General features: G+C 35.7%; 1 protein-coding gene and 1 pseudogene across 14 annotated transcripts in view; one reads left to right on the top strand and one right to left on the bottom strand.

Annotated features, from left to right (window-relative positions):
* Nucleotides 1–2,643: 2,643 nt before the first annotated feature.
* The window catches only part of THOC2 (THO complex subunit 2), a 113,614-nt gene continuing 92,231 nt past the window's right edge, over nt 2,644–24,026 (bottom strand). For 3 of the 14 annotated variants that reach the window (XM_047715063.1, XM_047715072.1, XM_047715070.1), the window contains exons 27-39: nt 23,656–23,787; nt 23,388–23,572; nt 22,702–22,880; nt 22,355–22,457; nt 21,230–21,660; nt 20,950–21,008; nt 19,425–19,541; nt 14,300–14,437; nt 13,885–13,954; nt 13,643–13,800; nt 11,521–11,597; nt 10,992–11,037; nt 5,430–5,561 (exon numbers count right to left, since the gene is read on the bottom strand). In XM_047715063.1, the coding sequence (XP_047571019.1) occupies nt 11,010–11,037; nt 11,521–11,597; nt 13,643–13,800; nt 13,885–13,954; nt 14,300–14,437; nt 19,425–19,541; nt 20,950–21,008; nt 21,230–21,660; nt 22,355–22,457; nt 22,702–22,880; nt 23,388–23,572; nt 23,656–23,787 (1,677 nt within the window). In that variant the 3' untranslated portion in view covers nt 5,430–5,561; nt 10,992–11,009. Of the gene's footprint in view, nt 3,464–5,429; nt 5,718–10,991; nt 11,038–11,111; nt 11,598–13,642; nt 13,801–13,884; nt 13,955–14,299; nt 14,438–19,424; nt 19,542–20,225; nt 21,009–21,229; nt 21,661–22,354; nt 22,458–22,701; nt 22,881–23,387; nt 23,573–23,655; nt 23,788–24,026 lie in introns of those variants that run through there. The other 11 variants (XM_047715074.1, XM_047715075.1, XM_047715065.1 and 8 more) reach the window with 10 other exon arrangements.
* LOC125091435 (tyrosine-protein kinase Fer-like) lies at nt 4,936–5,744 on the top strand (annotated as a pseudogene).

The raw sequence follows: 24,026 nt of genomic DNA, 5'->3' as shown, positions 1-24,026 counted from the left end.
TCACCAGGATGAGTTGAGGTGTTGGCCATCAGCTAGTATTTAGGGCCACTACAAGATACAACCCTTTTTGTTTTGTTTACTGGAAAGACAGGACTTTTTTCTTACATGAATGCAAGATACATCCCTTTGTTTTGTTTACTGGGAAGACAGGGTTTTTTTCTTACGTGAGCGCAAAGGAAAAGTTTCTTTTGGGCTACATTACCAGAAAATGTTCTTCTCCATGACTAGCTTTTTATTTAATGGACACTGTAATTCCTGTAACTAAGAAATCACACCTTCTCTGTGTGGCCTATCAGGTTTCTCAGAACTGATTCATTGCCCAGGTGTACATGACATTTTAGGGTGTTAAATTCATTTTAGGTATTAATTTCACCCAAACAAATGTTCTCATTTACTTCTTAAATATTGTACAGTATGTTTTTTCATAAATCCTATTTGGAACATGGCAGGGTAGAAATAAAACAATTATACAATTGCTGGAAAAAAAAATAAGGCTGCTAGAAATTTCCATTTGTCTAAGCTGCTTCCAGACTAAGGTGCTTCCAGGAAATAGAAAATAGCCCTGTAGCATGGACCAGTGATTTTCCAACAATAAACTACAAATCACTTGTATACTGACAAAGCAAGATACTCTAACTTTTGCCCCTACTGTTTTAAGACAACACAGATGGACAGACGACTGTCTTCCAACTTCTCACCAGCTCAAGAGAGACAGGTCCAGGGTTACTTGTATGTGTTTACATACAGTTCTTTGGATCAAGACCCAGAAAAAAAACTTGCCAACTTAAAATCTTTTTGAGAACTGAAAGCTAGAAAAACACACATACCACAAAAATTTCGGTTGCGGGGGTTGGTCCTATAGATATCCTCCATTTGTGATCCTAAAGGTAAGAACTCCTTTCTAAAAGATGGCAAGCTTAAGACACCAGTCACTACAGCTCAGATCCTAGTTCCTGAGAGAGAAATCCTCTATTACATGATTTCATGTAAAAGGCTCAAAGCTTGGGGGGGGGGGGGGGTGATTAGGGATGGCACCTGCTCGTATTATTTAGTAATAATATATTCATAGTGTGGTAACTGCCTCAAAATATTCTGCTTTGCACCTCTTCATTCTACATGATCCCTCTATATAGAGAACAATAAACTCTGCACCACCCAGATTTAGATTTCCTAGGAGGACCTCCCTCCATCCAACATTATTTGTTTGCCTCTATTGACTAAAATGGAAGTTAAATGAGGGTAGCAGGGACTTTGTATTGCTCAGGGATGTACCTCTGGTGCATAAGAGGCACTCAAATATTTTTTTTCAAATATTTTTTAAATAAATATTCTCTAGGAGGCTCGATAGCTGTTTTTTGTAAATGAAATTCTTTCTACTAGAACTCAATCATGCTTATTCATTTACGTATCACCTATGGCTGCTTTCATGCTATAATGGCAGAGCCCAGTTGCAACAGGGTATAAACAGCCCGTAAAGTCTCAAATATTTACTATCCAGTCCTTTACATAGTTTGCTGACCCCCAATAGCACTCATTTGGCCCTTATCTCAAGCTAGACTGGAAGCACCCTAGGTACAGGAATTAGGTCTTAATACCCCATTGTACGTAGAGCAGAGCAGATGCTTAAAAATAGCTATCACTACACAAATACAGATTTCCTACTTCCAACATAAATTATTTTTGCACAGTTAAATCCAAAGTTAGTATTTTCCATCCTCAATGCATTTCTAGCAAGGATACAACCAAAGTTCACCAGTGTTCAATTAATTTTTTTTTAAAGATTTTATTCATCCATTTTGACACAGACAGAGAGAGAGAGATCACAAGTAGGCAGAGAGGCAGGCAGTGAGAGAGAGGAGGAAGCAGGCTCCCTGCTGAGCAGAGAGCCCGATGTGGGCCTCGATCCCAGGACCCTGAGACCATGACCTGAGCCGAAGGTAGAGGCTTAACCCACTGAGCCACCCAGGCGCCCTGTGTTCAATTACTTTGAGGGACAAGAATAGATCCTGATCCTAAGCAAGTAGTGATCTTTCTGGTTCAAACTCATAATCATGTATTCTTTAAAATGTGAATGCAACATAACTAGAGAGCTCCTCCCTGCTATGTTTCAGACAAATGACTCTGAGGTGAATCATAGCTATTTTCTCAATGTCAAAATCATTTTAACAATGCATAATTTCTTTTTATGCCAGGCACATTATGGGTGCTCAACAGTCACTGAATGGATCATTCTCCCATAATTACTGTGTTCATCAATTTTTGCAAATCACAATTACCTGAAAAGGGGCATCAAGATTTATATCCCTATGCCAATTCTCATATATGCTCAGCATTTCTCAATCCTTTAAAAAATTATAGCCTTGTCATTCTCTAAAAAAAAAAAAAAAATTAATTTGCATAGATATCATCAGTTCCAAAGAATTGAAGAGTAAATGGATAATTTTAGGCATGATTACAACCCACTGTTTACCCCAGGTGCAGAGGTTAACAAATAAGATTTTTTCATATTATTGGATGAGATATCATTTGAAAACACTGTAGATCATGGACTAAGAAATGAAAAGGGCTAGGAGCCTTACTGATCTATCTTTACTAAGTTATTGTGAATAAGCAACAATATACACAATGATATACAATCATTTGAGAAAACTATTGTTTATTTAGAAAAAAGGTTACACTGGTAGAATTCAGTAGATAAAAAAATTTTCTTTTAAAAATGTCACTGTGAAACTTTTCCAGACGAAAGTTCAGCAATACAAAGCTTCTGTAGCTGTAGAATTAAAACACAATTAACTTTTGGTTTCCCCCCGCCCCCAGATTTGTCTAACATAATTACAAGAAAAAATGGCAAGGGACAAGTGAGTGCTGGTACCTTTTTCTTTTTAAAACAGGTTTTAATGTTGTACATGTACTATATAAAATGATTCCTAAGCATTGCATAAGACACTGCTCCCACTTCGTTTTTAGTGACTTAATATTAAAAACAGGCCAAATAATAAATTAAAACTGAGTTTTAAAATGAGGTAAATTCAAAATGGTTCAATAATTGTTTATTTTCAGTTTCAAACAATAAAAAGGAAGCATTTCAGATTGAAAAAATAAAAACAAACAAAAAAAACCAAAACTAAACCCAGGCAATATTTAGTTATTAACCTAAAGTGAAATTCTGTACACATGTAACCTTATTTGCTTGTTGGGAACTGTATGCAGCACATTGTGCTAAAAATATGGAACAGTTAACACTTTCAGCCATTTACTGAAAATAAACATGTAGAAACTAAGCAACAAGTTAAATACAGTAATGCACAACTCAACAATTTTAAGTTTTCGGCATGGAGCAATAAAGCAGATAACTGAATAACTTAAGAAGATGCAAATGGGCCCTCTTGATTCATAATTCTCGGCAATCTACTCAGGAAAATTAATTTCTGGTCACAGCTGAACAATTTCATTCCAATCTCACCTGAAAGAAACAAAGTGATTATATTGATAGATAAGAAAGGAAGAAGAGAAGGAAGGACACAGGGAAAAGAAAGGGAAGGGGGTTATGGAAAGAGGGGGCAGAGAGAGGGAAGGAGAAACCAGGGAGGGAAGGAATGGAGGGGAGGAAAGAAGGAAAATAAGAAGGAAGGAAAGAAGGAAGATTTAAGAAACAAAGAAAAATCGATGAGTTCTATCAATAACAAAGGCTTGAATTAAGTCCCTAGATAAGAATGAAATATTTGTGTATTTCTCATCACTTCCCCCTCTCTCAGAAACCATTAAAGATAGGCACGCTAGGAGGAGTTTAAAAAAAAAAACAACCACTGAATATTTTGTCTGTGAGAGAGGGAGAAGTTGGGGAGGGGAGGGAGGATAAAATGAAAGAGAAACAAGAAAATATTCCACAGGGGCAAGCAATAGCTTGTCAAACGTAAACAGAACACAGAGCAATGAAAAGGAACCAATTTTACATGATCAAAAAAAAAAAAAAAAAAAAGAAAAGAAAAAGAAAAATGACATCACATTTTTCACAAGGACACGATTTTAATAGTGACTTATATTAAGATGCAATGTCTGCTAAATTATAAAAATTGCTTTAAAAATATATTGACTTAATTATACTCATTTCCTTTCCTTTATGTACTGACATTTTCAAATACTGCATATTGAAATAAATTCAAAACATGATCATTACAACATGTGGCAAATAACTTCATATCTGCCTAACATTGTTCTCATTCAAATTTTAAACTAATGCTTAAAGCATTAAACTTTATTGATGAAAATACTACATTCACATATTTCATAAAACCAGAGCTAGAAGGGCCTTGGGAAGTAATCACACTTGCATGAAATGCTGGCAAATAATTTACACATCATTTCTATACAGCATTCTGTTCACACCATGTATAAACTTGACATTATCAATTATAACTGTGGATACACTAATTTTGAACTTACAATTTTAATACTTAAAAATCATTGTTCCTGTCCATCACTGATGAATGGATAAACAAAATGTGGTACACATTCATACAATGGAGCATTACGCGGTTATAAAAAGAAATGAAGTTCTGATACATGCTATAACATGGATGAACCTTGAAAACATGATGCTAAGTGAAAGAAGCCAGATACAAAAGGCCACATATTGCATGATTCCATTTTTATGAAATGTCCAAAACAGGTAAATCCATAGAAACAGAAAGTACATTAGTTGTTTCCAGGGGAGGGGAAGGAAAGAACTGGGAGTGACTGCTAATATGTATGGGGTCTCTTTTGGGGGTGATGGAAATGTTCTGGAATTAGTGGTGATGGCTATTAACATAGTGAATATAATTAAAAACCACTTTAAAATTGCAAATTTTGTTATGTAAATTTTATCTCAATTTTTTAAATCGCAAAAGCAAAAGAAAAAAGAAAGTGTTGCATAAAGAGTATCATGATTTCAGTATGGCCATAACTAGAATAAGAAATGGGGGTCTCAATCATGATGATGTCACAGTAGAATTACCGGGCAAGGGAACTTTTGCTGACATACTTAAGGGCACATTAAGGGACAAAACTGCTGTTGCCATTAAAACATGTGAAGATGATCTTTCCCAGGAACTGAAATTAAAATTTTTACAAGAAGCCAAAATCCTCAAGCAGTATCACCATCCCGATATCGTCAAACTTACAGGAGTTCGCACACAAATACAGCCTATCTATATCATTAAGAACTGGTTCCAGGAGGCGATTTCCTCTCCTTTCTGAGAAAGAAGGATGAACTAAAACAGTTAGTGAAATTTTCATTGGATGCTGCTTCTGGATGGCGAATCTCGGGTAAAAATTGTATACACAGGGACCTTGCTGCAAGAAACTGCCTGGAGGTGAAAATAATGTTCTGAAAATCAGTGACTTTGGAATGTCTCGTCAAGAGGATGGTGGTGTGTATTCATCTTCTGACTTAAAGCAGATTCCCATTAAATGGACAGCACCAGAAGCTCTTAATTATGGGAGATATCGTTCTGAGAGTGACGTATGGAGCTTTGGCATCCTCCTCTGGGAGACCTTCAGCTTAGGGGTCTGTCCATACCCTGGAATGACAAATCAGCAGGCACAAGAGCAAGTGGAAAGAAGATACTGGATGTCAGTCTCTCAGCAGTGTCCAGAGCGTATTTACCAATACAGTGTTGAAGTGTTGGGATTACAAACTTGAAAACCGCCCCAACTTCAGTGAACTTCAGAAAGAACTGCCATCAAGAAGAAAAGTCATATAGTGATGAAACAGTGCCAAACTCAGCCTTCAGGACTCTATCTTCTAGCAGAGTAATATTTTCTTCTCATTAACAATGCGTTTATACCACATTACCTGGAACATTCTCCTAAGGTTATTGTTTTCTTAACTATTTTTTAAAATATGTGCTACTCTAACAATTATAAATAAGAAAGCACAGGTGCTAAATCCAAGAGATAACACAGATCTTTTTCATACTTAGGACTGCTTAGTTTCACAGGGCTTCTACTTCAGGCTGGGTCAGAGCTGGCTGTCCTCCATCCTAGACATCTCTATCAGTGCTATCAACTGCACTGGTAATACTGTGCTTGCAGAGAGACAAGATTACCTTTAAAAACATCACCTTCTACTAGGTATTATCTGGCTGGGCAGGACATCCTGAGGTTTTCTTCCTCCCTCCCCCAACTGTCCCCCCAAAAATTGGCCCTGTTGTATTAGTAAGGTTGCAATTTCCCTAGGTTCTACCGCACCCTCCTCCTGGGCATCAGAAAACTATGCACGAAATGCCCTTGAAGAGCATGCTCTCAGAGCTGAGGCAGCTAGTTTCAAATGATGTTACTTTATACAGAGCTGTGACAGCAAGAACCAAGTCTGAAAAGTAGAGTGGTCTGGAGAAAAGAACAACTAGACCACTGATCAAAATAGAGAAGAAAAGCAAATATAAATTCAGTCTTCTTATCCAAGGTATGCCCTTATAAACACACACATATTCTAATTTTATGATCAAATTCACCAAAAAGATCCTAAGAAATGTTTCAATAGCACACAGATTCCTCATAAAGGAGCCCTCTTGATGGCAACAGAATTTTTTTTAGAGAAACTAGAAAACACAGGCCCAAAGAATTAGTAAGATTGCTTTGGGTTAAGTGTCTTCACCTCAAAGGAGGCATCTGAGAATCGGATTCCTTTCATTTCCACCAGTTTCTGGAGTTATCAGGATTTTGTGATCCTATTACACACATACACACACACACACACACACACACACAATAGAAAGGCATATATGGATGAAGCTGACAGTTAAAAAGTCAAATGAACATTTATGAAGAAGAAAGTAGATATAGGAGAAAGACATAGGGATAGCCATCTTAATTCCACTTTACTCTATCATTTACTCTCCTTATACTACTGCTACCTAGGAATTCTTATCATAGTAAACATACTTCCTGAGATGGTCCATGTAGATAAATGTAACAAAGAATTAAAACTGGGATTCTGTTGAACTCAATCTTAGCAAACCTACGGGTCCCTCTCAGGATAAAAGCATGAATAAGGGATAGTCATACTCCGGGATAAATGTGGCATGGGAGCCCTTTTCTAGGTGCTTATGCCTAAATCCTAATAACCAGCACAGCACCTAGTGAATATTTGGTCTACCCTATGTGAGAGAAAGAAAACAGAAAATTCCTCCTATTCTGTCCAACTTTTTGGTAACCTATGAATATCAGTGCAAAGAATGCACACCCACTGAAGAGTATAAATGATGGAAATGAAGAGAAAAATAGTTTGTGTCTATCATTTCAATCTCCTAACAAAACTTTCAAATGCATTTAATGATTACTACATACAGACCTAAATGAAAGCAAAATAAACCCGCCCTCAAAAATATGTTGTAACACACAAAGCAACCTCTTCTTAAACAGGATACTACCAAATGCTATCAGTGAACTTTGAGGGCAAAAAAAAGTCCAGTGCTCTTTCTCATCAATCCCAAAGAGATATACATAATACTTCTGCACATAGCTCTCCCTGTAGAGTTAACTGAGTATCTGAAACATAGCAGGCAATAAAGAAAAATACCTGGTTGTTTGATTAAAAGGAAAGGATGAAGTTTCTGCCTTCAACAAGATCACAATCTAAGGAGAGGGATATGTAACATACCCATATATTACACAGGAATCTGTGACTGAGACTCTGTAGGCAAGCTGACATGCCCACATGTAAGCAATGGGAAACTAAGAAAGAAACTTAACACTCCCCCCCTCCACAACGGGTATTACCAGGACCTAGGACTGTGCTTCACCATGGTGACACATTCCTAAAATAAGCCATCTTTGAGCATGTAGGAGGTCAGTTTCCAAGTATGGACTGAAGAAAAAAGGTTCAGAACAGGAACTGCAAAATCAATGGTTTACAGAGGCTAGTATATAATGTAAACAAATGAAGTAAGCTGGGTGGGGACTGACTGAGGTAACTATTAAATAAAAAAAAAGACCCATTCTCTATGTAAGGGGAGCAGCACCTAGGGTGCCCAGCTGATTGTTACCATGCAGAAATTGGACACAGAGTCGCCAGATGTTCCAATTCTTCAAGAGAAACTGAAATTTGGACTTTATCATATTGATTAAAACAAAGTTAAATATTATGTGAGGCCAAGAAAGTACATTTAACAAGCCACATTCTGCCCAGGGGCTGAGAGTTTGCCCTTGGGCAGAATGTGGTTTAAAGGATAAAAGAGTTAGGTTACACCTATGATACTGGAGGTAAGAGAAGGACCTGCAAAACAGATTAGGCCTCACTGGAGCGAAGGATTAGAACAGGAATGTAGTATACCACAAATACATATGGGTAGGATAGAGCTTAACTGCTAATGTTCTTTGAAATCAAGAATCAAAGTCCAAGAAGACTGAGCTTCTCAGTCTGGGAGCCAAGTCTCAGTACAGCATCTGGTTCACAAAAGGACTCTCAAAGGTTAGCTAAAACCTGACACTCACAGAGGACCACACATATCAAATTAAAATTGAGATGCTAATGGAAACTGGTTCGAAGAGAAAAATTTCAATTGGCAGGAGTTTTTAGAGATTAAACTAGGGGAAAAAGTTAAAGGCACAGAAACCAGTAGTGTTCAAGAGACTAACTCAAGGAGAGGAAAGATCAATTTGGACAAAAACATTACCAATAATAAGTAACAGAAGATTTAGAGAACAAGGAGAAAGGATTTTTCAACTAAAAATCAGGAGATAGGAAAAGACAACAGAAGACTTTGGAAGCAATCTAATCTGGGTCACATTTATATATTATATTTTCTTATCTCTAATGTGATCATTTTAATTTTCCTGAAATCAGGGCAATATTTACAAATCAATGTCATTTCCCTATCCACTCTGCTCAAAAAAAAAAAGTTCTAGAAACCAACAGTGGATCTTACAATTAATAACATCTCAGAATCATGGAAATGTGACATTATGCGGCAGCTCTCTTTTATGTAGAATGTAAAGTAACTTAAAAAGGGAGCAGCAGATTTGAAGTAGCCTAAAAGTAAATGGTGCCAATCAGAAATGATGAGATTTCTAAAGGATCAAGAAGAACAAGAGAAAGACCTGACCAATCCTAGAATGTACCCAAATAGAAGGAGGCAGCCAGAACAGCCAGAAGAAGGAAAAATCAACCAGAGCCTCAAAAAAATTAAGAGTCTACCCAAGGATAAAGTACAGGACGTGGTTGTCAGGAAAAAATTTAACAGTATGAACATCAAGCCAAATATATCTGAAAAGGATATCTGAATTGAGAAGGTTTGCTACAAGACCACTAATCTAACATTTAATACCCAAACCAGTCTTTTCATGCCTTTAGTCCTGAAAGCTTATCAGAAGAGGTAAAATACAAATCCATGGCCCTTGTGAATAAGAACTCAAAAGAAATCTGTAGTAAAACCTTCACATACCAAAGAATAATATTTAGGTACTAAGTAAAGAGAGAATATATAAAATCACAGTGAAAGTGGTCTGTCACAATGGTTGACCCATTCCTAATGAAGATGTAAGTAGTAGGTTTTTTGCTTTCTTTAATAAGGAGACCATCTGAAAGCAAGAAGTAAAAAGCAAAATGCCAAAATAAAAGAAAGTAAAGTGAAGAATAAAAAAAGGAGATGAAGAGTTTATAGTTTGCTAGGGAAGGCAGCTAGTTTGCTAGATCTGAGGAATGGGCAATCTTTCTAAAGGTTTTCAAGAAAACCTACTCAATTCTAAGTGTTCTCTCATAATTCTCATTTAGCCTATTCTACTACTTAGATAACAAGCAGAGAATAACAAAACTGAAAAGGCACACACCACTTGTTAGGATGTTACCCAGGTGGCCTGTTCTGCAGCCAAAATAAATGGGACAAAATCCATACCCTAAAACTCATACCCTTACACAAAATGGGCTCTCACGCATTTCTGACTCTTAAACAACTGTAAATAGCCTTAGTTATCTCTCTGGTTTCATAAAAAGCAGCAGGAAATAATATTAGGGGGAGGGTGGAGACAGCAAGTATACTTTATATAGTATATAGAGGTGAATATAAAGTATACTTTATATCATTAAGAAATGATAGCTAATAAGGAAGCAAGAAAATGGGCTATAAAAGAGTTGACAACTTCAAATACAGCCATCTCAATTAAATGTAGAGGGTAAATCATCCTATAAACCTCAATAATCCTAACGCATCACCAAACAAGAGCTATTCAGATGATGATCTGAGTACTCAAAAAAACTATCTTAAGTTCTGAACACTCTCTTCACTAAAAGTGAACTACTATACACATACAATTTATTTAAGATGGTTAGACACTTTAAATCTCATACAAGGCAGAATTACCTTGAAAACGAAGTTGCGTATTTTAAATTCCAGAACGAAAAGCACAGACCATATTTTCAGGCCTTGCAAAACATGGCCTGTGGTAGCAAATGAGGCATAAAAACTTAGAACAAAAATTTCTTGATAACACATTTGCAGGAAAAGGCAAAAAGAGGAACAGAGATCACTAAAGGGCAAGAAAACCTATGTTGTGAATACTGACTCTGTCAGCTAATACCTCTGCTAGCCTCTTCAACTTAAACCCTCAGAGTCTCAGGTCCTTCACCTGTAAAGTGCAGATATCAGCACCACCCACAAGGCTATAAGTACTTTTAAAAAAAAGGTGATTAATTATTCAGAGAAGTTGGAAATGAGTGGTGAAGAGAAAGCCAGATGTTCTTAAATACATCTTGGTGCTAAAAAAACACAAACAAACAAAACAAACAAACAAACAAACAAAAAACCCTGCATGGCTAATCAGCAAGCTTAAGATGAAAGCAGCTTAAAAATAACTGTGAATCTTGTTTTGCATCTGTACCTGAAGACCTGGTCATTAAGAGTTAGGTGCAAAATTCAAGTTGCATCTTGCAAAATGTATCTAGTTTCTTCAACATTATCAGACCTTGTTTCATTTTTCTATCTTTAAATGAAAGGAGGTGAGAAAACACTCACCTTGATTGAAAGTCTTCATTATCTGTGCTTGTCCGAGGACTTATGAGTAGATGACAAATTAAGGGAAAACAACTTTGAAAAAAAAAAAAGGAATGGTGTCTCAATTTTTAGTGCAGTCCTTCAGTTTGCAGGCCTAATTGGCTCTGACCAGCCTGGTAGCCTCAACTTCCACCAGCTCTGCTCATCTGCTGCATCATCTTGCCCTTCTAATTCCCATGCCCCCGGCCCAAGGGACTCCCTGTTCCCTTTCTTCCTCTCAGTAGTAATACAACCAGAGAGAATTGAAATCCCCTGACGGCATAAAACAACCTCACAGTCACCACAGAAGTTTAAAAAAAAAAAAATGTATCAAGTCTCCCACTTCCGCATTTCGTACATTTGAGAGGGTTAATTGAAGAGACTATTTAAAAGCTAACAAGCCCTTAAACTTTATTCAGACTACATACTACAAGGGTACAATTCTAAACATGACCAGTATCAAAGCTTTCCATTATACTGATTAAAAACTCCAATAAGATGAAAAGGATATTGTTTCTTCTCTTCCTTTCCTCCTGAACTGTCCCGTTTCTCTTTCTTTTCTATCTTTTCTTTATCATGCCTGGACTCCTATAAGGAATGGTGGAATTAGTTTGGGAAGGGAAAACCAAATATAAAAATCAGCTCCAAATCCCTTTTTATCACCCACCAGTCATACATTTTTCTTCAAAAACATATTTAATGATGCCAAAAGCACAAGCAACAAAAGAAAAAAATTGGACTTCGTCAAAAACAAAAACTTTCATGCATCAAAGAACACTAGCAAGAAAGTGAAAATACAATGTACAGAATGGGGGAAAATATTTGCAAATCATACATCTCATATGGGTCTAGTATCTAGACTATATAAAGAAGTCTTACAACAGAGCAACAAAAAGACAGACAATCCAATTTAAAAATGGCCACAGCATCTGAACAGATTTCTCCCAAGGTATACAAATGGCCAACAAACACATGAAAAGATGCTCAACATCATTAGTCATTAAGGAAATGCAAAACAAAACCACAATGAGATACCACTTCACACCCACTAGGATGGCTATAATAAAAAAAAATTTAATAAAAATTAAAAAAAAAAACAGAAAATAACAAGCGTTGGCAATGATTTAGAGAAACTGGCACCCTCATACATTGCTGGTAAAATAGAAGCAGTCCAGCTACCGTGGAAAAGTTTGTTGGTCCCTCAAAAAGTTAAACATAGCATTACCATATAACCCAGAAATTCCACTCCTGGGTATACGCACAAGAGAACTAAAAACAGGTCTTCAAACAAACACTTCAGAGCAGCACATGAACATTCATAGCAGCACTATTCACAACAGCCAAAGGGAAACAACAAAAAAGTCCCATCAACTGAAAAATGGATGAACAAATGTGGTATATGCATATAATGGAATATTATTCAGCCATAAAAAGAAATGGAAGTACTGATACATGCTACGGCATGGAAGAATCTCAAAATATTATGCTAAATGAAAGAAGTCAGACACAAAAGGCCACATTATTATGTGATTCCATTTACATAAAATATCCAAAACCGGTAAGCCCATAGAGACAGAAAGCAAATTAGTAGCTGACAGGAGCTAAAAGGAGAGGGAAATGGGGAATGACTGCTTAATGGGTATGGGGTTTCTCTCTGGGGTGATGACAATGTTTTGGAACTTGATAGACATAATGATTGCACAACACTGTAAATATACTAAATGCCACAGAATCGTACATTTTACAATGGCTATTTTTATGTTAATTTTACCTCAATTTAAAAACACTTATTTAAAAGGAGCAGCATCACTTTTAAAACATACAGAAATTTTTTTTTTTTAAGTAGGCTCCATGCCCAGGATAGAGCCCAAGGTAGGGCTTGAATTCACAACCCTGAGATCAAGACCTGAGCTGAGATCAAGAGTCGGAAGCTTAACCGACTGAGCCACCCAGGCGCCCCAAAGCACTGAGAAATTTTAAAATGATTACCTTATAATTTTCCAAAACTGCTTTTAAGAACTATGACTATGTATATACAATAATGCTTTTGAAACACTTTATACCTTAGTAGTAATGACTTGCCTACTTTATGGCAGACGCATGAAATGTATTATGAATATCATCCATGAGTCTCTAAGAAAATGCACATTATATTTAGTTTGAAAATCAAATACTAGTTACAAACACACAAGTTTATTAGGAGAAAATGTTATAAAAATGTTTTAAAAATCACAATTAATAAAGACTTTATGACAATGTAATGATCAGGGAGAAAGAGTACACATGACCATATTTTAATCTTATGAATGTAAAGAAACCAAAACACTGCTGGCGAGGAGGAATAAAAGAAAACACAAAAAGAAAGGGTAAAGGGTAAAGCTCAATGAATAGAAGCAGGTGGGGGTGGAATGGAGAGAAAAGGAATTTCAGAGATAAACTAATTCTACTCCCCGTAATTTGGGACCCAATTGGCTGGAATTCCCCCCAGATAACCCTCCCCCACTGCCTCCTCTTCCCACCCTCAAATAATTAAGCAAAGACTATTTGATTATCAAATTAACTCAGTATTTGCTAAATACTCAAGAGTCAATTTTTAAGAAAAAGCCTTTTGTTCTACTGTTTCCCTAATTTACCTTTTTGCCACCGGAGGAGATTTTATCCATCTTTTCAGATTTAAAAGAATCGCCACCTTTTTCTTTGCCTGAAGATTTTGACTTATTTTTTTCCTTGTCTTTCTCATTTGGATAAGGAGACTCACATGGACTTTCACTTTTGTGTTTTGAAACCCCCACTAAAAGTATAAATAAGAAAATCATGAAAGCCTTTTCCAGTTCAGTTTGACGACAACTTTGAAAGCATTAATAAATCTACCTACTTGTTCCATTTTCCTCTTTTCGCCTCTTGGCTAAGTCCGGCGGCACTTCCCGGTCATTGTTTGAATGATCCTAGAACCAAGAATTGTGAACTACATTGATCAAGAGTTTATGTTTTTGTTTTAAAATATTACTTTTATACAAGGGCACAGCTAACTAGCATTGGAGAGTATTGTCAGTCCTTTCACATTGCAAAATGACAAGAAAGACAAGCAGAGCTGGTAGAGATTGTTAGGCTGAATGAAGATCCTTACTACTGTAGAAGATTCAATTCAAACACATTTTAGGGTGAAAATACCAGTTAAAACGCCAAATAACAGCCTGCCATGCAACAACCTAGTACTTTAAAAAAGGCAAAAACACACTATCATACACAATATAATGACTTTCCAAACTAGTTTTTAAAAAATTACAAACCCTTTTCCGTTCTTTCCTGTCCTTTTCATCTTTTTTCTCTCTTTCTCTGGATCTTTCCCTCGACTTGTCCAAGTCTTTCTTGTCCATTTCTCTCTCCTTACTCTTGGACAGTGGTGGAGGAGTATGATTAATGTAGAGCTGTTAAATTAAGGCAATATTACTAAAGATTATTAGTTTTCCAGTATCGGCATCATCTGCTTGATTCTTTATTTAATGAAAAGACAATTGGTAGTTAGACCCAAAGTCAAAACTGGTCAGCTGTCTGGATTACAAGAGGTGAAATAAAAGCATGGCACAAATTATGCAAAGACTTCAATTCTTGGCCTTACAAAAATTTTCATTTAAACTCAACCAGTTCATTCGGTCTTAAATGAGACTGAGACTTACGGGAGGCTTTTATAGCTCTATTGTAAAGATCTATAAACACCACTATAGGAGTCCATATGTGAAAAATAATGACTGAACTCTCTTACTGTTAAAAAAAAAAAAAGATACAAACCTCTACACAATCAGGAAAATTTTAAATAGTTTTACCATCCACTTACAAGGCAACTGATGACAGTGAGCCAAAGTATAAAATAAAACCTCACCACGACTTTACTAATAAGTCTTCTTTGCCTCAGCATATACCATGCATACATTATCCTAAATTTTTTTTGTAAATATAAAGGCTGCATATTCTCTACTTCTGAAAGCACTCCAATTTCTACCAAATAATCACAATGGACTGCAACATTTGTCTCACTGGTTCTAAGGAGCTCAGAAAACCATTTGGTCACCTGAGGATGATTAAAAATAAAAACTCAGAGACTGAAAAATGATGAACTGATATCTGCCTATTGTTTCAAAAGGCCCACAGACAATAAACAGCCAAATATCAAGGATGTGCTACCTAAATAATTAAGAGACAACCTTAATAACTTACGCAAGTTGTAAATACGGAAATCTAGTATAAAAGAAAACATTAAGGAAGTAATCAGATACCTATCCTTATAGCATTTATAACTGTGCTACAAGCTTATGTTCAATTTAAGACATTACAAGTAATAGGCAGCAGAATATGAAATATAACTCATTACATTAACTACACAATCCTAGATATACCTTAGGAATGAAAACAAATAGTGAGTCAAAAGCCAAATAGTTTTACATGAGGAAATCCTTTGTATTCAAAGGAATACATTTTAAAAAGACCATCAGTTTGAAAATTAAAGAAACACTTATTTTTTAACACCATCAAATATTTTCAATTCAGTTGGCTGAGAAATACTGCCATAGCAATGCAGAAGTAGATTCTTTAAAATGTCAATGTTTAAAAGTTGATGATCAACTGAAATAGACAAAATGTTTATTAACAACAAAGAGCAAAAGAATGAGAAACAGTCATAAAAGTGCTCGTCCAAATGGTACTCTTGCTGGGTTAATGCCCTATACAACACTTCAAGATTTTCTAATTGTGAGGTTTATTTATATCTTAAGTTAATATTAGTTATGAAACTGATAAGACAAAAGAAATAATATATTCCTACAATACACAAAGATTTCTCTAAGGGAAGTACTGCTTAATTCTCCTGATAAAAGAAAAAAGGGGGTGTGATTACAAATAAGTACACACAAGCATACGCATGCACACACGTGCACATGCACACACACAGTACTCAAGAATGAAGTTTTTAATTGTGCCTAACTTGAATTCTGTATTGCAAGGAATTGAGAAACTTATATATTCTTACTTTAGAAATGTACCTAATTCTATTCATTCTTCCTACCTTTCTAAGAATAGTTCTGATCACAAGACTCTTTTCCACAGTAACGTGCAATCTCTCACTGCCTACAGAATAAAATGCATACTCCTTAGCTTAGGCACTTCCAACCTCTTCACAATCTTTGTACAATTATATCCTACTATGGGGCAACCCAATGCACTCTATGCTGTGGCTACCACTGGCTCCCTAACACTATCCTTTCCAGCAGTTCTCTTCACCAGAATAGTCACTCACATTTCTCTTAATCTCTTAAAATCCTACTAGCTTTCAAAGACAGCTCAAAAGCCATCAGCACTTCAATTGTCTCTGAACTCTGCAACTCATTTTCAACTCACTTTCTGGTGCATTACTATATTTATTATTTTATATTAACCTTTTTTTGTGACAGGCATTTTCTATTAATTTCATGTCACTTATATTTGTCCATAACAGTTTCCAGTATGGCATGGAAGCTTGTTTTTTCTACTTTAACACACTTCCTAGTGCCTTATACACAACCGAGTACTCAATACATGTTTGCCAAACAAAATGAATGATTTGTTAAATTGATCGGCATATAATGTTGATGGATTTTGCTTTTGATTTGCTTTTATTCTTAACATTGGGATCAATAGTCCAAAAACATGACTGATTTTCAAAATCTGTTAACACTACTATACCGACTTTATTAAAGCTACAGTATATAAAGATGGTCTCACTTGTAGGTTTCCATTTGATTGTAAATCCTTATTTTAAGATGATGAACAGAATTAAAACCTGAATTGTTTCAAGTGGTCACTGTTGCTCTCCTCAATTACAGAGAGGCATGGGTAAAGGAAAATGCTTTTCACACTTCCTTCATCAAATGTAGCTTCTAGGTTTGCTAGTTGAATACACGAGTGACCAAACTGGAAATACACCAATTGGAAATTGGGGGTGGAAGGCACACAGACAGAAAAGATTTGGATATTAAGCTAGGTTTTTCTCCCGTTAACAAATCCCACTTGAAAAGCTAAATCTACGTATTACTTTTACCATGGATTAGAAAGTGAAAATAATAATGTAATAAAAAAAGATCCCAGGGAAAAAGCATTAACTAAAAAATTAAAGCATAGAAACAATTTTATATGTACAATTGACAACAGAACATGAAAAAAAAATAGACACAGATCATTCAAATCCTCTAAAAAGTAAAAGCTACCCCAGAAACAGTGAGGGATATAGATTGTCAATTTTAAAGATCACTCAAAGTCTGGTAATGTTTTTTTTTCTAAGACATTCATATGCTATTGAACCTTCCTAGACATATAAAAATGCAGACCAGTAATCTGTGGATACTTTACCAAACTCCAAAGGCTTAAGAGTTCATTTCAAATAGTTGTAACACCTAATCATATCACCGAGTTAACTATACTGAGCCCTAAGGATCTGAAAAGTAAAAATCATGTGATTCATACCACAAGTGCATTCAGTGCCATTTTCAAAAATTTCTGGTTGAATGTGGAATAAGTCTACTGAATTTTAAATACCAGAAAATCACTATCTTTTTTCAAAGGGTGAATAAAGAGACTGACTTAAAGCATTATAATTTTAAAAACAAGGCAAACACACTAAAGGAGTTAGGAACCCGTTCCGACTACTGCTGAAATGGGTGCTAAGAATCAAGGGACCACGGCGCCTGGGTGGCTCAGTGGGTTAAAGCCTCTGCCTTCGGCTTAGGTCATGATCCCAGGGTCCTGAGAGGGAGCCCTGCATCAGGCTTTCTACTCAGCAGGGAGCCTGCTTCCTCCTCTCTCTGACTGTCTCTCTGCCTACTTGTGATCTTTGTCTGTCAAATAAATAAATAAAATCTTAAAAAAAAAAAAAAGAATCAAGGAACCATACATTTTTTTGCAATTTTTTTTCATTCTGGTAAGAATACTTGAGGAACCTTAATTTCAGTCCAAGTTTTGGTACTACAAACAAGTTATGTGCCACTGGGAAAAGATCAAGAACTTTTTTAGTTTCTTATTTGTCCAAAAGACACTACCCTCCTGCCCTATCTACCTCACAGCACTGTTATGAGCATGAAATGAAATAACGTGTTTATCTCACATGTTTTATTTTCAAAATGCTTTCACAAATGTAAGAAACCATAATTTCCATCACTGATGAGAAATTCCAGTTATCTGTAACAGCAGGTTTCAAACTGCTTCAAAGTATGTTTCAGGAAATAAATACTCCCCAGGTAACATTGTTAACCCATGAATTTAAAATAGCCCATACAAGCCACTGATGTTTAAAACTGACATACACAATCCCAAACTGGTTATGAAAACCAACTGTATTGCAATACATACTTAATTTATCCAATAAAAAGTTTTACTTTAAAAGAAAGCATTCACACAGTACAGCTAATACTCTTTTGATTAATACAGTATATTCTAAAAACAATGCTACAATTTCAGGACAAAGGCACATTAGCTAACCTAAACTATTGAAAAATTAGTGCTTATTGCCCAATATCCACAGACATTTCATTATAAAACTACAGATCTAAAAGCAGTTTGTAATGTCAACTGCCTTCGTTTCAAAATTTCATTTTGTATTGGTCCACCAGTAAGAGATAATACTTAGCAGATATAAGAGGAGGCAAAGTAGAAAATCAAAGTGAAAGAAGGTACAAATTTCATAATAAGTAGACAAAATAACATGAACAATGGACAATTCAACTACAATAATGAGGTGAACTCTGTAATAAGATACACAAACTGCACATTATTTTTAGAAGAAGAATACTCAAGAAAAAGTAGAGTAATAGGCAAGAATTAATACTGGCATGTAAACACGATCATCAAGTTGAGTATTCCCCGCCAAGAGAATGATTAGTTGACATTAACCCAATTTCTTAATATTCTGCTACAACTACCAAAAAGGTAGCTCAAGCAGAGACAAGAGAAAGAGTTTTATGGATTGAGATGGGCTCAGTTATTAGAACAGTATGTGAATGCATCAAATTTCTTTTCTGGTCTTTTGGGTTGTCTAAAAAAGTCAGAAAACAACCTGACAGATTTGTTTCGAGAAATTAAATAAGCTTACTCCCCAAAACAAACCAACAGCCCCTTCCCCAAACCTTAAACTTATTTCCAGATTTTGAAGCATAAAAGGATAATGCATTACACAGCAAGCAAAGAGAGATTATAGAAATATTGCCACATTACACGCATTTGGTAACAATCTCCTTAAAAGGGACCGCTGTCATCCATTGTTTCAGTTTGTGATAGGTATTTTAAAGGTTATTCACTAGCTTACTGAATTTACTAGGGTGAAGGTATCTATTAAATAAATGAAGAATTTTTTTTTTGTTTTACTTAGGCATGATGATTTTAAAAGGCTCAAACCTTTGCTGAAGACTCCTTGAGTTCGATGAGACTGTCCTGTAGAAAATGAATGGAGATGACAGGTGAGCTGGCATAGTTCTCAGAACCCAGAGGAACTTTGGGAAGTATGGCTGTAACCTGGAAATAAACCAGCTACTTCTTGTGAGGATAAATCTTGTGATGTCAATTATTATATGAATATCAACAATAGAAAACAAAAGCAAAACCATGTAATGGAACTGTAATGTTAAAAAAACTAAATTATATGTACTCAACGTAACAAATAAAAATCTCTGTGCTCATAATTTAAAGATAAATGTCAATGCCACATTTTTCATAACACAGTACTTAGGCTATAAGTAATGTTAAGAGGCTTTAGAAAGCAAAACACTTTTTTCCCTCCACAGAAAGTTTAAAACAGTGGAGGTCACTGTGGAAGAACATTATCTTACATTTTCATAGTTGTTCTTTAATTGGGAGGTTTCAAATTTTACTTATGACTCTACCATAAATATACATGTTTAATCCTAACCAAAAGACTTAGTGGCATTATATTAACAAGAAAACAAAATATATTCTCTACAAGAGTAGTCACTTTTTTGCAAAGTGCCTCTGATGGTGAATCTCATGCCTCCCACAAAAAAAGCACTTTAAAAAAAGAAAGAAAGAAAAAGAAATCAATTACGGTATTTCACCACAGTGCTCTTGATGAAGAATTAGTTAACTTACAGTTTTAAAAGTTCAACGTACTGCAAATTCAAAGATTCCATGAAATTAGATGACTTTAGAATTAAAATTAAATATGGAGCAAGGAATGGCTACCCTGAGTCTTCAAGAAGGCTACACCCACGATTTTGTGCTGCAGTTGAATGCCTGGGGTTTCTCTTTGCTGGGTGGTAGGATTGGATGCCACATCTGCTTTTATCGTAACGCAAGGTTCAACTTGTTGGGAACCCAATGGGTATAAACAAACCTCCAAGGGAAGATACAACAGAAGCTGCATGCTCACTGAATATACACAACTACAGGAGAACTGATCACCAAGGAGACTTTAAAATGGAACGCCTTTCAAGATTCCTTCTTAGAAGGCACACATCGGTATGATGCTCATCAAGAAGCTTGATGAATTCAGAGGTATCTTGTTTATCCTGTATCATCCAGGAAGTCTTCAGTGCTATATATTCTTCAATATTTATGCTGAAAAATAGGCTTCATTCTGCTGAAAAGATTCATTTGCTTGTAGCTACCATTGCACTCCAAAAAAGACTGCTTAAAGCAGTGAGGCACTTCTGGGTAAAATTTTTCTTGCACTTTGAAACACTACAAAATTAGTGCTAGGTCCTTGAAGTTTTAATATTTTTATAATAAAAATACTCAATAGGAAAAAATATCAGTCCACCAATATGTAAAAAATTCATTTTCTAATGCAATATAAAACCTCCAGTGGCTCCAGTGAATACTTGGCACAAGACTTGAAGGAAGTCAGGACACGTATTCCAACCAGGTGAGCCTAACATGGACGCTGCCTTCCTCAGGCTATACTAACCTTTACTGTTGAGGAATGTGATGGAGAAGGGTGGGTATCAATTTTGCGGCGTTTTTGTTCTGTTGGTACAAAAAGAAATGGTCACAGTAAGACAGTGTTCTACTTTTTCCAAGCACTTAAAAAAAAAATCACCATTTAAAAAATCACCTTTAAGGTCATCAAGTATCCGCTCCCCCCACCAAGTAAAGTCCCTAGATAACTTGCCAAAACAAGGAGACAAGAACCAACTATACATTAACAAGAACCAAAAGTAAACAAATATAAATAAAGGCAAACTTGCCCCTTTCAGGCTCTGCAACATCTGATCGGGGAACAGGGGACTTCAAGGACCCAGAAACTGGTGTTTTTTCTCCTCCTTTAACATTTTCCTTTGATTTCATTTCCTTTGCTATATCTCTTTCTCTGGATGGCTCCTTCTCTCTTTCCTTTTCTTGAATCGATTTTGATTCTACATTGGGGACAGTGGTTTTGAATTTCTCATCTTTAGCTTTTTCTTCCTTCTTGAATTTTTCTTTCTCTTTGTCAGACTTAGGTGTTCTTTCCTTCGTCTCTCTTGCTTTTTCATCTTTGTTTGGCCGCTCTTCCTTCGGTTTTTCTTTACCATCTTTACCAAGTACCCTGGCCTCTGGAGTAGTAGCTGGAGTCTTTTCTTTTTTCTCTTTTTCTTTCTCTTTCCCTTTTTCTTTGTCATTTTCTTTAACAGCTTTGCTGCTTAAGAATAAAAACACGAGATTTTAAGACAAACTGTCATAAAACATAGTCCATGTTACAAATTAGAAAGGGTTTCTTACCGACTTCGAAAATACTAGAAGAGTAGCCCTTTGAAAACTAAAGGACTTTAAAGACAAGTGAAAAGAAAGTACTACTTTTTTTTTATTTTTAGGAAATACTTCTTTATTCAGTAAATAATAAATGACCAAATTCATGAACAGCAGATTAAAAAAGAATGATTAAAATGATGCCAGGCCATTTTCCGTATGTTCATAACCTCTGAGGATTACTAGGTCACAACCAAAAATTATCCCACAAGCCGACCAAGGGTGCTAATATCAGAAGCAGGATTACTTGGCTGGATGGATCACTGGTCGAAATCAGTGTAGGCTTCTCTTATGTTCATTATCCTTACCCAGAATGCCCACGGCAAGCACTCAATCCTAAATATATTTCTAACTTCACCACTTACCTTCACCTGCGTAACTCAGCAGGGGAAACAATGTCAGTCTCAGCATTATATAAAACATAAGGAGGGCAGTTAAGCACATCATCAAATTAGGGGTACATATAAAATTTCAAGGTCCAACATAAATGACTTTCATAGTATTCAAATACCAGCCTCTTTCATTCATGTCTAATGAGGTTAATCATATATGAATTCAGAATTCTGACATACAGTCAGTGTCCCTACCTGTTAGAGCTACTGTTTCCATTGCTTGAATTCCCTTTCGGTGTGGCACTAGAAGCTTTATTAACAGCTTTCACACCACACTGAGATCTCTCCCTTGATTTATCTGAAATAAAGTAAAGTTTTATTTGACAAGCCCCTAAATGTAAATAAACTACAATTTCACAGCAAAATGATTAGAGATTAATTAGAAAGAAACAAAGGGCTAATTTCTTCTTGACAGTTATATACTTCTACCTAAGGAATAAACTATAATACTAGCCAGCATTTTATTTGTCATGTGATATAAAACATCTTAGGTTTGTTGAAACAAAGCATATTTACTTATAAATTTCTACAAATAAGCGTACCAGTCTCCTCAGTACTGCTTTCATCCGACTTAGATGCACTTCCTATCGACGATGAAGAAGGCCCACCACCAGGCCCATTTTGTACACTGGCAACTGCATTCCTCGGAGGGGGGTCTTTGTGATGAAACTCATTTTCAGGTATCATGTATGACTTTCTACTTTTCAACTGCCCAGAGTAGCTGAAAGTCGCACAAAGTGTTTAAATATACAAATACAAATCAAAAGCACAAACTGGAGTTTAAAAGAATAAAACTAGCAAGTTATTCACTCTGCTACTTTGTTTCAGAGAATAAAAAAATACTAATTTTCAATAAGTTTCTGAAGGTCTTTACAGAGAGCCCCAGGTGCTTTCTTAAAAAATAAAAGTTTCAATGTAAACTAATCCTTAAACTAAGATGTCTTTTTTCCACTACTGAAGATCCAAAACTCAACTGACGATAAAATTACATTTCCTCCAAACCAAGACATATTGTATATGACTTTTGAAACTATCATCCAGTATAGACCGGAAGCTGATAATCAGAAGTGACAACTCTCACCAGCCTGTGGGAACATGATCGCATAATCTCCCATAATCTCCTGAAGTAAGGCAGAAGATAAACTTCAACACTGTAAAACATTTTAGAGTCTTCAGAATCCTTCTGTCATCTAGTCTCATAAATCACATTAAAGTATAATTGTGTTACCCCATAGCCAATGCATATAGATCTGGCCTCTTCTCTTTTTCTTCTTGGCAGATTTTATGCACTCTTCTTTCCAAAGCCTGACCCAAATTCAAAACTTTTGGGTACCAAGGAAGTATTTTTGTTAGCACAATCAAGATATTCCTGATGTGAGTATATTCGCCTGTTTCAAGGCAATGTACGGATGCCTACAACAAACATTTTAAGATCTATTATTATAAAAGTAAGTATAAAGAGAAAAACAACCTTTAAGAAACATAATTTTTTTTACCTTGGTTAGTTTGTAATGCCATTTATGTACAACATGTCGAAAATTTTCATAGTCTAACTGGTCAGCTTTATTTCCACCATCAAATCCAGTGGCCCGCAATATAGTTAGGAATCCTGGATAATTTCCACATTCCTTGAAAATAAAAGGGGGTTGTTAAAGAAAAATTCTGCTCCTAAACTAGCAGAAGGTAAAACCTTAAGTGGACTAGATTAATGATTCCACACAAAAACAAGATGTGTATTTGAATGACAGGTAGTTTTCACAGAAAAGTTCAGTTTATTTAATGGTATGAATTTGCAATGTCAGTTTGAGATAGATTTTTTTTATATCTATCACCTTTTAATAATGAATGAATGATGTTTACATTTTAA

Source organism: Lutra lutra, chromosome X, assembly GCF_902655055.1.
Source record: "Lutra lutra chromosome X, mLutLut1.2, whole genome shotgun sequence".
NCBI classification, from domain to species: Eukaryota; Metazoa; Chordata; class Mammalia; order Carnivora; family Mustelidae; genus Lutra; species Lutra lutra.
Note: the sequence above shows the minus strand (reverse complement) of the source record. Positions and strands in the feature narration are given on the sequence as shown.